The 16,618-nt window shown below is 40.6% G+C and overlaps 1 protein-coding gene across 1 annotated transcript; it reads right to left on the bottom strand.

Moving 5' to 3' along the window:
* Positions 1-729: 729 nt before the first annotated feature.
* Positions 730-14,981, bottom strand: LOC121926527 (kinesin family binding protein). Its single transcript, XM_042459564.1, has 7 exons — positions 14,567-14,981; positions 9,721-9,819; positions 6,256-6,335; positions 5,979-6,162; positions 4,155-4,239; positions 3,072-3,181; positions 730-2,160 (listed from the first exon to the last, which is right to left on the bottom strand). Exons 1-7 carry the CDS (start codon positions 14,960-14,962, stop codon positions 1,282-1,284), a joined length of 1,833 nt encoding a protein of 610 aa, XP_042315498.1. The 5' UTR covers positions 14,963-14,981; the 3' UTR covers positions 730-1,281.
* Between the last annotated feature and the right edge of the window lie 1,637 nt (positions 14,982-16,618).

Genomic DNA, 16,618 nt, shown 5'->3' with positions numbered 1-16,618 from the left:
AATACGGGCAAGTGGGCTTTTAGATTTTGAGGCACGATGGATGACATTTAGGACTCGTCTAATGGCCTAAGATAGTTCTGAGGTGGGAGGTTGGCAGTGCCAAGACTAGGGACATAGACCTTGTGACATTATCTCATTGAATAGATCTTGTAGGTGTGGGACAATTTTATTATAATGTAATTTGTAAAATTCTCCCATAAATCCATCTATTCCAGGAGATTTCCTTGATTTGAGGTTTTGGATTGCCTGTTTGATTTCTTCTAACAAGATGGGCTGGTTGAGTAGAAAGGTGTGTCGTTCCTTGGTTTTCAAAATTCTGAGAGAATCAAGGAATTAAATTTATTTGGGGGGAGATTCTTCAGCATAGAGTTCAGAGTAGACCTCTTGGAATTCCTCTACGATATTGCCATTTGGGGAGGTGATAGCTGTAACAATACTTTTTTTCCTGCTTTCTGTTTTGCTAATCTAGCTAGTACTTTAGAGTTCCTATTATTTTCATAGAAGTAGGCTTTCGTATATTGTTATTTAGTTTGAACTGAAATTCTTCAATTTGAGCTTTTTTTCTAATAAAGGTTTTATTATGTCTGAATTTTGGGTCTTCTTGTGGGAGTTTTGATAGAAGTGTCAATTTATTTAAGACTCAGGCTGTAAATAGAGAATGAGTAGAGCAGGTTTTCACTGCTAAGCAGGTTGCAACCCACACAAAAAGAGAATGTCAAGTGAATTTACTATCAGTCATGTTTATTTATTGATTCTCTTTTAACGGAGTCAACAAAAAAAAAGGATAACAGCATATACAAAAATAAATATAACACAATTAAATTAGCAATCTGTTAACAAAAATCTTAAAGAAAAAATAAGGAGAAATCTAAAATTCTGCCCATGCCATAGTATCCAAAACTATTTTGTGAGGATGGATTGGACCGCAAACACAACCTACTCAAAAGTTCCCTACTAGAAGAAACAGCTGGAGAACAGCACTACAGTCAGAAACTGGACTGCAGAGTGGAAGTAGGAAAAATAAGGCAGGAAGTGTGCATGTCAGTATAGAGCAAGCAATATCGAGCACCACGTGACCATTCACTGTGTATTTAATATTAACGTGTGGGAGAACTACTACAGTTGACAGTTTTCCATGTAATACAGGTTCTAGGCTGCCTGTCACGGCGGGAGCTCACAACAAAAGATGTCAGATTACTACAAGGCAACTGCCATAAAGGAAGCTGTCTTGTTGGACAGAGATCACATTAATATTGCACATCTCCATGATGGGAAGGAAGTTTAGGTGGAAGTAGAAAGCTTTGCTCTTAGCCTTTCCATTCTTGTTGGAAGAAGGCCAGCCATTTCTTTGCTTAGTTCTAGCTCCGTTTCAATAGCCTGGGTAGCATCTGTATGCTTCTCACAGTAATCTACAAGAAATGAGTAATACTCCAATGATGTTTGCATGTTCTCCAATTGTTTCTTGCCATCTGAAGTAATCAGCTTGCCATAAAGGCGTGCAATATGAAATTTGGCCACCATTGCTGGGCGAAGGACATCCTCCTCCAGGGTCTCAGGGAAAACCTTATCAGGGTTCCTCAGTGAATCCAAAAAGAGTTCATAGTATTTTATTGCCATCTGAGCAAGAGAATTTATTTTCTTTATTGTATGGGAGTCAAGCTCCTCTAGTCTATTGCCAATGGCCACTTTTAAATCCATCATTTCATAATAGGTATCTGCTAGTTCAAACTGAAGTTGTCTGCTGAGCAGCAAATAATACTGAGGGTTTAAGCCTGCATATAAGGGCTCCAGCATATCTATCCTACGCTTGTGCATCTTGCAACGCCTCTCATAATCGTCTTCAAAGAAAGCCAATACCTTGAACAAGGCACTGTGGTCCTGAATAATTTCAATGTGGTCAGTGACATACCCATCTACCTGAAAGAACTCTTTTGCTTCATTGACATAATTTTGGCCCACTAAGAAGACTTCCCTGGCTTCTTTGAAATCTAATGGAAACACACAGCTCACTTTTTCTTCCATGGCCAAAATAGAGTCACACAAATCACTGGTTCCAAAGAGAACAGCCTTCTTCCTACCCTTCTCCTTCTCATCTTCCTCCTTTTTCTGCTGGGCTTTAAGCTCCGACTGCCTGTCTGGATCCAGCTCACCAATATTGTCCTAAAACAAGAAAAATCCAAGGTAGAATATTTTGTCATAATTGGCTGAGAGATTAAATACCAAGTTGATAAAACTATTCGGTTTCATAAGAACAAATGGTATCCCACAACTTTCTTAGAATTCTCATTTTAAATACAACAATTCAGATATTCTTCAGACTAATCCAGACATTCTTTAGCTCTTCCCTCTCATACAGACTCTTCAGGGATCATCATATAATCTTTAGCAGACTTGTGGTGGCAAATTCAATAGCAACAAAAGCTAAGCTCTAGGAAAGCAACAGACTGAAGGGAACATAGCAAGGAATTTGCAACAATTCTCCAGTCAGTTGCTCTGAGATAGCTTCTTTTACTTTCCTTGTAGAGCATGGGGTCTGCTGTAACCTCCCCGTTGAAACTTTCACTTTGTCAGTTCCAACGGGGTTCATTTTCCAGGTTTGTGGCCAAGCAAGAGATGGCAGAACATGAAAATATAGATGTGCATACACACTGTGTGTAAAGTGTTTACATTGATTTTATTTGCATGCTGACCTGAGATCTGAACAAATATATAAAATAAATGTGCAAAGACTAATGGTTGTATGTGTGTAAATGAGAAGGGGAGTAAGTGAATGTTGAATGGATGGTTCTGCATTACTATTTGCTTTACTCCTGGCTATCATTGGCATGCAGCCTCTATAAGGATTGCCAACAGAAAACACAGCCCTCATGATGAAAAACAAGCCTGGAAATATTTCTTTTTACTGCTACAATGCCCAGAATCCCCCAGTTGAAATTTTAGCTGAAAACTCTGTGAAAAAGGCTCTTTATCCTGATTCTAGAGTCTCAGCATCACTCTCAGTCTTGCAAAAGTCTATAGTTAATTATTAGTACAAGCATAAAAATAGTTAATTGTGCTTATTCCTTGATTACCTCAAGCAACTTGCGAGCCCCCTGCAACAAATTCAGGCAGTACTTAATCCAACATCTTGCAATTTCAGCTTTTCTCTGTCGAAGGTCTTGCTGATCTTGTTCTGTTTCATCTGTTTTACAGTAAGACAAACTTATCAACAACTAAATATTGAAAAGCTTCTTTCTTTGAGGGGAATCTTAGATACCCTAGGTTCCTAGAGGAGGGTACAAAATGAAAATAGCTATCACTATTATGATAAAATTGTTATGAGGAAGAGCTATGATTCTGAAGCTTTTTCTGGCTCTAAAAGAAACCAAATAGCTTTAAGAGGGGGTGATATTTAACTTCTGTTTGACATAGTCAGGATGTAAAAACACTTTGGAACAGTTTGCATAGAAGAATTTAAAATACTGTAAGCACTACTTGCATTAAGTACTGTGAATATAAATACAAAAAGAGAGCAACGTACACTACTAATACAACTAACATCAAGAACAGAAACACATCTACCAGCTTTGTAACATCTTCCTTCTCTTTCAATTCAAAACATTAAAAGTTAATTCTCCCTTACCATGACCAACCTTGACTCTGCACCAATAGCTTTACAGTTGTACAAGTATAGTGGAGGAGTGCAGTCTTATTTGAGTATTTATACCCTACGTACTAACCGGTGCTCCCAAGATAACTTATAATACCTTCAGAACAACAGAAGACAGCAGAGTTATCAAGAAAGGGAATTACTATTCTGCTCTGACTCTCTGGACCATGGCAGGCCTCAGCTGTCACTGCTGACTGTTGCAGTTTTGGCTGCTAGTGACAGATGAAAGAAGCACAGGAGAAAAACAAGTGTTGATCTTTAAACACTTCCTCCAATCGTCAGAACCTGCAACTTGATACAGAAGGCCAGGGCTTTCTTTCCTGAATCTACTTTTCTGAATCCATATCTACTTTTGCCCCACATCAGTGGAATTAGTCAGACCTGATCAGATGCAGAGAAAGAAAAGTAATTACTAAAACTATGCATAGGAAATAAAGCATGTAACATTTATTCTACCCAATTAATTTAAAGCTACTGCAGTTCCGATTAAAATGGGATGACTTACTGTCCTCTGCAGATGGCACTTGTCCAGCCTGGCTGAAGATGACACTGGCAGCAGCTAAACAATGCCTGGATTCCATGAAACATTGCTGTGGGGATAAAACAAGGTGGCATTTGTTCCTGAAAAATAAGAACTTGTGTATTTCACTTAATTATATACTTTTGGAATTTTACTGTTCTGAAACTGGACATCCAGATATATTGTTATTAATGGATCCAGGAACATGAATTAGTAAAATTGTGTAGCAGGAAATCTGAAAATGAACACAAAACCATCTCTTCATGTGTCCCCTGCCACACCTCCCCCAAAAAGTCAAGGCTGTCTTAGCAAAACTGATGCATAACCTTCTAAGTTCCTTACAAATTCTTCTCCTGGAACACTGCATTTATTATTTATACTATTGGCTGGCAATTGCAGTGATTTTTTTGAGATTTGCAAGCTCCAAGTCCACAAACTGAATTGACTGCAGATTGTCATGCCCCGTATTATTAAACGGTGGCAACGTGAAAGAAGACACAGTGAAGTGGTCATGTCCACGTCACTGCCGTTTAATAATATTGAGTGTGATCGTCCATTTTTTGGTATTTGCACAGGGTCCCAGAACCAAACCACTGTGGACCTGAATGGGCCATTGCATGTTTATATCTATAAATGCCAATGTAAGGGCTGTTTTAAGGCAATGTTTTAAAGTCATGTCTGATAATGCACCTATCTGTCTATTTATCTATCTATCTTAGATGTGAAACATCAATTTCAATTTTTTGGCCAAGAAAAAAAAGCTAACCACAGACATCTCTCAAAAATGTGCTAATCAATACTCAGAAAATAAACCAGTGCTAAACTGTCCCAAGCTAGGAGTAACGAGGAAATACAGTATATTTATAAATATATTTGTATAATTTCTATGGCATTTGACAAACTTTAGAACTCAAAACACTTTTATATCTAGCTTATATGTAGGCTTATTTACGTAAATTTTGTAAATATATCAGAAAGGTACACAATGAACTAGCCAGAAACGATTTTTTCAAGGTGAAGTTGGAACATGCTGAAGTTTATAATCTAATTTACTGAATACTATGCATGCCCTGCTAGTTCACATATAGCTGCCTAGAGCATTTTTAGTAGGCTGAGAAGGTATGTAAAGAAATATTTTAATTGTTAAAACTTTATCAGATGTAGGGAGATAGCATTGCAAGTATCTCAACAGCTGATCATCTCCACAACGAACCCTTGTTGCTATGCAGAGACCTGGGAACCTGCTTCCATGGCAAAATACAGGCAATTCAATTCTTTAAAAACAGACAATGGGTTGGAAGGCTGTTTGTGCCAGTAGGAATACTTGCTGGGTGATATTAGCCAATTCTTTCCTCCCTCTCTAGCACTACATTGCATGTTGTCCAGATGTCCTCCTAACCCTCTGGAGCAGATCTTTGGGATGTAACTGCAGGGATGGACAAAAACTAGTAAAAACAGATTCCTATCCATTTCTAGCAATGGAAATACTCCAGAAGATCAAAAGCCTTTCATACAGAGGTCTGAAGAAGAAGAAGCAGCAGCAACAGCAGCAGCAGCAGCAAGATCTGGAGGAAAGCTATTAAATTTGGACCCAAACTAAGCTGGTTGAACTCTGGCTCCACTGATTTCAACAGAGCCTAGATTCAAGCAACTTTGTCTAGATCAAGGCTGTGACTCTCCAGATGTTGCTGAGTTCCAAGTCCCAACCCATTCTAGAGCCAACCCATTGCCTGACGATATGAATCACATGGCAAGTTTCAAAGTAACACTTCAGTAAATTAGATGAATGGAAGAATTTTAAACAGTTACCTTTGTGAGATAATACTGAGACAAAGTAGCTGCATTGAGAGCCCACTCTACTGGATAATAGCCACTATAATCAAGCTGCCGTTTGAGGGTGGTATGGCAATACTGTGCAGCCTTCTCAATCATTTCCAGGTGTTGGTACACTTGGGCCAAATAATATAGCGTATGAGTATAGACCTTTTCAAATCTGGGGAAACAGGAGGTTTCGGTTTAATTTTAAAACAGGTATTTTTTCAACTTCTGCTTCAAATTTTCAACTTCTCCTTCAGTCAACACATGCCTTTTTGATCTTTCTTGGTCAGTAAGTTTCTCTTGTTCAGCCATCAAATGTTCACTGGAATCGAGCGGAGGGTTCCCAATCTGCAAAACATAACATGCATTTAAGATAATCAATACAGCAGATTTGAGCGGACTTTACCAGCTGCATTTTGATACTGCTCATACAGAAATATAAAAAGCAATGGCAGAAAATCTGTGCTACTTCAGACAGGTCTGGGCTCCATACTCCATCTGCCCCCAGCCAGCATGACCAATGATTAGATATTATGAGATATGCAATCCAACACTGAGAGCCAGTGTTGTGTAGTGGTTTGAGTATTGGATTATGATCCTAGGGACCATGGTTTGATCCCTCACTTAGCCATGGAAACCCACTGGGTGACCTTAGATGAGTCACATGCTTCCAGTCCTAGAAAACCCCATGATAAAGTAGACTTAGGATTGCCATAGGTTGGAAATAACTTGAAGGAACACAACAATAACCCAACACTGTCTAGAGAGCTACGGATTCCCCACCTCTGCCTACAATGAAACACATTAAATAGTTTTCTGAAACATTCCTATTCCACAAAACATCCAAGTGCCAAGTACATCTAAGGCAGTTAACTCTGGTGACTTCTTAAAAAAATACAGTCACTTCTCCTAATGTATGGATCTGAGATCCACGCCCTTGAATATACGTGGAGGGGCGACCTCTGCTATTTGCAATGGTGCGCGCCCTTGCCATGCACACAAGGGTGTGTTCCATTCAAGCCTATGGGGCCTGAATAAGCACGAGCCTCAGTTTTTGTGAGGGGGTCAGGAAAGGATCCCCTGCAAAAACAGAGGGCCAACTGTATATACTTTGCATATAGAAAACCAGTTATCATACAAACCTAACTCTTTGTACTTCTATAAACTTGTTCCCTCCATACACAAAGTTATTCTTGAAATAGCAGAAATTTAGCCCACTACTCTGGAGCACTAATGGAAATTTTAAAACGTTTTGGTAAGCATAATAATATAAAAACAAATACTCTTGGCATTATTTGGCATACAATATACTCAGGCAAGAATACTGATAACAAGATACAAAAGATACAGAAAGTAAAAATGAGGTAGAAAAATCAACCAGTGTAGGTATACTTCATTTATAAACAGCAATTTTAAGCAAGGAGAACAAGTCTACAATTCAAGCACCTGTTGAATAATTAAAGAACAAATGGTTGAAAGTTGCTGTAGAAATGTAGAAAATGGTGACTTGATTGTAAGTTTTGATACTCCATGCACATCAATGAATAAAAAATGTTACAAATAATTTTTTAACTTATGGATCCACTCCAGTAAGGCCCCAAAATTAACAGATATTTTAATTAAAACCTGAAGTACTGCGTCCCTCCAATGAATCCTGCCCAAATACTTTAAGGAGCACCTCCATCCACAGCATCCTATGTACACATTCAGATCTTCACATGGTCCTTCAGAGGAGGCACATTATGCATGCATATTGGGAAGGATCTTCTCCCCAACCCATTTAAAAATTGGTATGATTTCACACAACTATTGTTGAGATTACTGTATGCCATCCCAAAATCCATCAGACTAGAGAGTCAGACATATTTAAAATAAATGTCAAGGAAGTATTCCAATGTATCCCATGAAAAAGAAATAATGCTCATTTATAATCCTGTGGAACTAGGGGAGCAACAGCCTCAAATCACGCATGACCAAATGGCACTGAGCACAATGTATGTATGTGTTTGTGCTTAAAGTTGCCTGTCAATGTATGGCAACACCATGAATTTCAAAGGGTCTTCTTATGCAATGAATACTCAGAGGTGGTTTTGCTAATACCTTCACCTGAACTATAGCTTACAGCACTTGGTATTCATCAGTCTGCCATCCAGGTACTAACCAGGGCTGATTCTGCTTAGTTTTCAAGATCAGATGGGATCTGGTGCCTTTAGGGGATTTAGGCCCTTTTGTACACACCACAGGAATAAAAAAATTGACACTATGGAAATAGCAGAGGAACACTTACAGAAGGGGGCCATTAACACCTTTCAGCAATGTGAGAAGGTGTGAGAGAAATGGGAAAGACCAGAAGCTACAGTACAGATCTGAGAGAGAAACTTGATCTTCAGTCCTCTCTCCATAGCATTACCATGGTCAGATTAACTTTTTTAAAATCCAGTTAAATATAATCAAGACAAGATTAACATTATTTTCAGCATCACTCTTCAAGACTTGCCAAAATACAGCATTCCATTGTTTTTCTAAGAGTCATGTCAGAGGACTTAAACCACTGGAAATGCCTCCTGAGGCAACTCTGTGTATAAATAGTGCCCCAGAAGCTCTAACAAAGGGCCCATTGTGCAAATGCTCTGGCCCAGCAGAGTCAACAACTCAGAAGGCTGTTTGTTATGCAGTAAGAGTTTAGCCTATTATACAGAGGCTTTTTAAGAAAGACAAGTAAACCTGCTTGGTTCTGTACAGTATTATAGCTGAACAAGAATAAATACAAGCCTTTTTTTTTTTAATTTAACTGAACTATCATGGAGCTGTTTTATACATGTGTTTACAGTAATAAAGCATACATGTTTGATTTTGTATAGACGTTAATCTTCTGAGGTCTTTATATAATGCCAACAATGGAGCTGGTGCTGTACAAAAATAAAATAGATTGGACACAGTCTAATACATAGGAATGGAGGGACTACTACAAGTATAAAGAACACAATACAATTAAAAACAATAATAATAATAATATCCAAAAACAAATAATTTGAATATACAGTATTATACAAGTAAAAGTAAACTGAAATTCTGAAAACTTAAGACACAAGCTGGTACTAAACTCTTTGCTTAAATTGCAGCAATTCTGAAACTTACCTAAAAATGAAATTAGAACGATATCCAGATTTAATAGTTAACACTATCAATTTCAGAAATAATGGCACTTAAGAGGAAGAAAAACCCTGGCAACATGTTTTCTTAAGAATGGTTGCAAAATTCAAGAAAGCACCCAGACAACTTGCTTCATACACACACACACACACACACACACACACACACAAAACTACAGCACATCCAATTCAAGAAAGTACCAAGACAACTTGCTTCTTCTTTTATATACAGTGCGCCCGCATTATATGCGGGTGAGCTATACGTGGCTTTAAGCATATGCACTCAAGCCGCAGGGAGCGTGCGGGGTGCAAGGGGCAGCATGTCCCATTTCAATGAATGGGGTGTGCGCTGCCACGCCACCATGTGGATGAGACCTGTTCACTTGTATGGGGCTCACGTATAGGCAGAATTCGCCTTACGTGGGGGGGGGGGTCTGGAATGGATCCCCCGCATAAGGCGAGGTTCCACTGTGTGTGTGTGTGCGTGTGTAACTACAACACATCAACATTAGAATCTATACTCCGGCATCTAAGACCGGACCTACTGCAGAAATATAAAACAAATTCTTTGAACATATTACCTCTTTCATGTACTGATTATACAAAGCCTCTGCTGATTCCAAGTAGGTCTGTGCTGTTTTAATGTCATCTCTTTCTGACCAGAGGATACCCAGGTTATTCTACAAAATAAGAAGAAATGAAATTGTTATTTTTAAAAGCATCACATAAAAAAGATAAAATCCTATAACAATGAAAAAAATGAAAGCTACATGTAGTTGTGTCAGAATAAGAATTAAAAGTAGTTCATTGGCTATGAATATTAGAATTGTCCCATGTTATAAAGCAATTCCTGACCAACGGAAGCCACTACCATAAAATTGATTTAAACTACTCTGGCTACATCCGCATGGCAGAAATAATCCAGGTCAACACCACTTTAACTGCTATGGCTCCATGCTGTGGAATTCTAAGACTTGTACTTTGTTGTTGCACCAGAGCTCTCTGACAGAGAAGGCTAAATGCCTCATAAAACTACAATTCCCAGACTCCCATAGCATTGAGCCATGACAGTTAAAGTAGTCAGACTGGATTATTTCTGCAGTATGAATGCAGCCTCCATTAGCAAATAGAATTTCACCCAGGTAAGTAGGGTGTTAGAGGAAAGATGGACAGGGAGGGCCAAGTCCTTCCTCCAGCAGCCTCCTACATTTCTAGGCTGGCATCCAGTTGCTCCAGCACAGCAACAGTGCTTTGTCCCTCCATGGGCTGCTATTTCAACAGACATGTTTTGGGATTAGGGTAACCTGCAGCATCTCTCCCTATACATGCTTGCCCAAGGACTGAGATCTTCTCAAACAGTCCTCTTATGTAATCCCACCACTGGGAGCAATCCTCTCCCCTCACATGGGAGAGGGCCTTCTCTGCTGTGGTGCCCCTGTGGTGGAATATCCTCCGTGGTGGAAGCCTGGTTGACACATACAGTGGCTTCGTTCCATTGTGAAGTTAAAACATGGGTTTTTACTAACACCTTTGGAGTCTTAATGATTTTATCCATATCAGTACGTATGGTTTAACTTGTGAAACTGTTTAAATAATTCCTTAGTCTAAAATTTTAAATTCCTATTACTATTATTATTATGTTTATTATTATGTTTATTTACAACCTGCCTTCCTCCCAGCACAGGGACTCAAGGCGGCTAAACTTTTAACTGTATACATTACAGCCCTGAGATTTTGTAATACAATTGGCTCTTCGTATCCGCGGGGGGTGTGTGTGTTCAATTCTGCCCTCCCCCTACAGATAGCAAAATCAATGCAACCTCAAGTCCCGTTCTTCCCAATGGTGGTGCAACGTGTGTGCGACTGTGGTGGCATGGCTGTGTGCATATACTGTCGTTGAGGAGAACGGGGGAGAGCCATCTGCAGATGCTCTAATCCACAGATGGCAAACCCGTGGAAGAGGAGAGCCAATTACACAAGGCAGAATATTTTTGAAAACAAAATAAATAAATAAAACTACATGTGCAAGAAGTTAGGTTCTCTGCCTACATGCTCAGCAAGGAAACCACAAGGAATGGTGGTGGAGATAATAATAATAAAATAATAATATTTATATTTCCCACCTCTCCAGATAAGGAACATTCCTTCTATTTCTGTGCTAGACATGCAGCAGATTAATCTCTTCCATGTTTTACAAGGAACATATGGTACACTGGTGTTACAAGGATGGAGTGATCCATGTTTCTGCCACCAGTGTAATGAACATATGGGCTGATGGGCAGTAGGTGAGGTTTCCTGCACACTGCACATGGAGACCAAGCAAACTGGTGGGAGGAAATAAAAGGTACGTCTTTCTGGCCTGCAAAAATCTTCTTTTTTACTGGTAAGAGAGGGAAGGAAAAGACCTTCCAAACATCTTCTGCCAACCCTCCTATGAGTAAAAAACAGACAAGTAAACCTTTTGCAGGTTATTATTTTGGGGGATTTAATTAGCGAGGCTGGATAACTATGAGTTCTATCCAGTGTTGTATTATCACAGTTTGTGAAGTAGAACCATACTGGACTGGGAGGAAATGTTATTTCTTTCTCAGCCTCTTCTGCTGACCCATAGTGCTTAAACAGCTTCCACTTCAAAACTATAACTAATGAGAACTGAGAAGATGTCAACAGATGGACAATTTACTGTTTTTATTGCTTGAACCAGAAGCATGTCTGTCTTGCAAGCAATTATTCCAGGCAGTAGTTTGCTATTGCCATAAGCCCATGTAAATCATGAATTATAATTTGTATCTTAACTCTTATGAATGTATTTTGCTGGTTTTATAGTGTTGTGTTTTAACGGTGGGTTATGCGTTTTTAATTGTGTTTTGTGCTGTATCCTGCCTTGAGTCTTGAGGAGAGGCAAGAAAGAAATAACAATCGCAATCACATATTATTATTATTATTATTATTATTATTATTAATTATTATATAACCAACCTCACTGCTATTTTCTTTCCCAGCTCCCTAAATGGTTCCCAACACTACACAGCAGTGCATTTCTCCAGCTCAGTCTTTACATTCTTCCCTCTACAACCTGAACAACAAATACATAGCTGCACAAAAAGCAAGCCAACACACAAAGTATGCTTTGGGAAAAATTCAAAACAACATTATGGTAACATTTCTCAAGGCTTTTACTCTTGTATTCTAAGAAGCACAGTTATCATAGGCCATCCTAACTTTTGTCAGACTAGAAATAACAGAGGGTAGACCTTCAGATAAGGAGGCATGTAAAAATATGACTACATTTGCCCCTCCCCATTTGCGGCTTTGACTTTTGCGGATATGATTATTCACGGATTTTATTAATATGTTCTCTCTAGAAATATCTAGGTCCTCCAGTGCAACTCTATGGTCAACTTTAACCAAAGGTCACACTGAATGACCTAAAGATTCCTAGAGAGAACACTCCACTAGGCATTTGTAGCTCTTCCAGCTCAAATCTATGGTCAGTGTTGACCACAGAGTTGCACTGGAGGACCTAGAGATTCCTAGAGATGTGTTCTCTCAGGTAAAAACATAGTGTTTTTGTCATTTGCAGTTTTTACCCTTTCACGGGAGTCCTGTGCCCCTAACCCCAGTGAATGCGGAGGGACGAGTGTGTTTTAATCTCTGAAGATGCCAGCCACAGATGTTGGCGGAACATCAGGAATAAACTCTTCCGGAACAAGGCCACACAGCCCGAAATACCCACAAAAAACTATGGATGCCAGCCATGGAAAGCCTTCAGTTTCACTTTAGTAGAATAGTTTATCTTGTAATTTCTTTCCCTTCTATAATTCTAATTCTGTCCTATATTTTCAGTATTAGTGTAAACATAGCTGGAAATCTCTTACAAAGTTTACTCATGCCAAAAGGCAAATCAATGAAAAAGATACACTGCTTCAGTAATCAACAAAATAAGAAATAATTACAAAGTGCTGTTTTCATGTCTACCATCTGCATATTTTTCATTCGTGTCCCATAAATTCAACAAAAGTTCCAAAACGCCAAGCCAAGCAGGTTAGATCCAAACCCCTAGAAGTGAAATTCCAGTCAATAAAGCCTAATCACTGAAGGGAGATGGCAGAGAGATCATTTTCCCTTTTCCCTCCTCAGACCTCTCACCTGTCCAACAGCACTCTATATAATGCAACATACAAAGGAAGGAGAAATCAATATAGAAGCCACCCCTTATCCTTCCTTCATTAGCCCTTTTCACAAACAAAAGGGAATGACTTCAAACAGAACATGAATTCTGGTCCAAAGCCAATATATTAAGTCAGCCTAGCCATTCATAAATGATGTAAGTGTGATCACATGTTTATTCAGTTTCTAAAGATCAGTATGAGAACGCTTGGAAAGTTCAGCCTGTCCTATGCCACAACACTGGGCTAACCAAACACAAACAATAACAGTACAGAAGAAAGCAAAGGCAATGTCAGATCCACCTGTTTCACAGAAACCCTGGGCTCCATCTGTTAATATTAATGCCCACAGCCATTTTCATTAGGAGTGCTGGATTCTGTAATTAATACATGTTTTGTCATGCACCCAGGTTGATGTCAAAGCAACTCCCTCTAACTTGTATTACAAAGAGTACCAGCATCCTACTTTACCGCTATAGACTATGCCTCTACCACTGGCTGCATCTGCACTGCAGAAATAAAGCAGTTTGACGTCGCTTTAACTGCCATAGCTGGATCCAAAGGACCCTTGCAAAACTGCAAGCCTTAGGACTCCAAGCATTGAGCTGTGACAGGTAAAGCAGCGTCCAACTGTTTCTGTTGCGCAGGTGCAGACACTGCCTCCATTTTAAGAGGAGAGGCCTGTTAGAGTGCATCTACACTGTAGAAATAAAGCACTTTAACTGTCATGGCTGCATCCTACAGAACCCTGAAATCTGCACTTTTGTGAGGAGGCAGCAGCACACTTTGGCAGAGAAGGCTACAAAAAGACCTTGCAAAACTTAAAATCCCACCAGGATGCTGCAGCCTGGAGCTTGAGTACTTACAGTGGTGTCAAACTGTACGATTTGTACAGTGTAGATGCACCCTGCCATTCCACGTCCAACTGCTAAGGATGCGTCCTATCGAACCCTGGGATTTGCAGTGCCCTGAAGAACTACTAGAGCCTTCATATACTCACACGCTGCAAATCCCAGGATTCCATACTCTGGAACACCAGCACTTAAAGCGGTGTCAAACTGCACGGTTTCTACCCTGCCATTCTACTCCCACTTGCAATGGGATCTGCAGTGCCTTGAAGTACTACTGGGGCCTTCATATGCAAACTCCAACTCCCAGAATTCCATAGCCTTGAGCCAGACCAAGGCTTAAAGCGGTTCCAAAGCGGGCTATCTCTGCAGTGTGGCTGCAGAGCCCTGGAGGCCAAGTACTGCCCCACCTGGGCCTGGATGTAGAGGGAGACGCACTCGGGGGCCAGGCGGTGCCTCTCCAGGAGCTGGAGGCACTTGGCCAGGTGCTCCTCCCCGGCGGAGCATTCCTGGGTGTCGTTGTGGTTCACCCCGAGCTCGTACTCCACCGTCGCCAGACGCGCCGCCCGCACTCGCTCCCGACGCTGCTGGGCGCCTCCATCTTCCCCTTCCCCTTCCTCCTCCGACCCCAGGGTCGCCCCCTCCGAGCCCAGCGCCTGCTTGATGCCTTCCAGCAGCTCCCTGGCGCTGTACTTGGAGCGGTAAGGCTCCGTCTCCGGGTCCTTCTTGGACTCGACGTAGGAGAGGTTCAGGGCGCTGCGGAACTTCTCGCAGAGCGAAGCCCACTCGGAGACGTCGGCCGCCATTTTGTCCGCTGCTTCGCTTCTCTCGAGGAGTAGTAGTAGTACTGCGCATGCGCGGACGGAGGGGCCGGCGCCTAGCAACGCCTTTTGGGCCTAGTAGCCCCTCCCTCAGCCGCCATTGTTTTCCTGTTGCCTCAGTCCAAGTTTAGTCAGAGGACATGGGATTAGTATTGACATTCTCACACACCAATATGTCTGCCCCCTGGCTTCCACTCCTCCACAAAATGCACCTGAGGAAGTGGACTCAAGTCTACCAAACCTCATGCTGCCCATTTCTTTCTTCCACTTCTTAGTCTCAAAGGGGCTACAAGATATATCATCATTATCATCATTATTATTATATCCAAATGCATCTGAGGAAGTGGACTGAAATCTAGGGAAGCTCATCCTACCAATGTCTGTTTTTCAGTGACTCTCAAAGGGGCTATAAACCATCTTATTATATTCAAATGCATCTGAGGAAGTGGACTCAAGTCTAGTCAAACTCATGCTGCCAATTTCTGTCTTTCAGTCAGTCTCAATGAGGCTACAAGACCTCTCTCCATCATCATCATCATCATCATCATCATCATCATCATCATTATTATTATTATATCCAAATGCATCTGAAGAAGTAGACTGATGTCTACCAAAGCTCAGGCTGCCTATTTCTTTCTTTCAGTTAGGCGGCTGCATCCACACTGGAGAAATAGCCCAGTTTGGTCCCCCTTTAACTGCCAAGGCTCAGAGTGGAGCCATGTTCTGGAAGAGATTATTCCTGATGTTTTGCCATTCTCAGCCACAGATGCTGGCAAAACGTCAGGAATAAACTCTTCCAGAACACGGCCACATATAGTCCAAAACACCCACAAAAAAACTAAACATTCATACTTCTTAGTCATGCTCAAAATGGAGGACATTGTGGAATTCCTCCTGGGCAGATGGCTGAAATGTATGTAGGACATGTCCTGGGAAAAATAAGACATCTGGTCACCTTGCTTGAACTACCACACCACATTGCCTCATGTGCAAAATCCAAAGTCTACAAAATAGTGATGTTTTTATGGAGCCATCCAAAATGCACAAAATATATGCTGCAAGCTTTGGAAGCTCCACTGGCTTCTTCGTTAGGCAAAGGGATTAAGAAATATGACAGTGTTAGTCACAAGCCTGCATTTTGTCAAGATAATGTTGTTCTCACTTCAGATGGTATTGAGTGGCCTGTCTGCATGAATACCCCTCCATACCATCTCAACTGAAGGGCTGAAAAGTGGGGTATAAATACCGTAAATAAATAAATAAATATCTTGGTAAAATACAGGCCTATGACTCACATCGTCATTTTCTTTCTCCTGTATGATTTTTAAACACCTTTGCCTGATGATGAAGAAGCCAGTGAAGCTCTGGAAATTTGCAACAGATTAAGAGTGCATTTTCCACCACTCTGCTGGAAAAGGGTAGTGGGAATGATAATCGAATAGCAACCTCTGGGGCAGTGATTTATAAACTCTGACCTTCCAGATGTTTTGGAATTTGTCTCCCAGAATCCAAGACCCTTAGCCAAGAGCTGAAGTCCAAAACACTAGGAAGACAAGTACACTCACTACTCTGTTGATGAATTCAAATATATAGCCATATTAGTGTGTAGAATCAGTATGTAGAGAGATCTTGTATCACCTT

The sequence above is a fragment of the Sceloporus undulatus genome, chromosome 3 (genome assembly GCF_019175285.1).
Source record: "Sceloporus undulatus isolate JIND9_A2432 ecotype Alabama chromosome 3, SceUnd_v1.1, whole genome shotgun sequence".
Taxonomy (NCBI): Eukaryota; Metazoa; Chordata; class Lepidosauria; order Squamata; family Phrynosomatidae; genus Sceloporus; species Sceloporus undulatus.
The sequence above is the reverse complement of the archived record's forward strand: the minus strand, read 5'-3'. Positions and strand labels throughout refer to the sequence as shown.

Excerpts from the sequence above, each read along its gene's own strand:
- LOC121926527 (XM_042459564.1), bottom strand. The coding sequence starts at position 14,962 with ATGGCGGCCGACGTCTCCGAGTGGGCTTCGCTCTGCGAGAAGTTCCGC. Across the intron at positions 6,163-6,255 it reads GACCAAGAAAGATCAAAAAG|ATTTGAAAAGGTCTATACTC; the intron begins GCATGTGTTGAC and ends CTGTTTCCCCAG. Across the intron at positions 3,182-4,154 it reads AGTGCCATCTGCAGAGGACA|ATGAAACAGAACAAGATCAG; the intron begins GTAAGTCATCCC and ends ACTGTAAAACAG.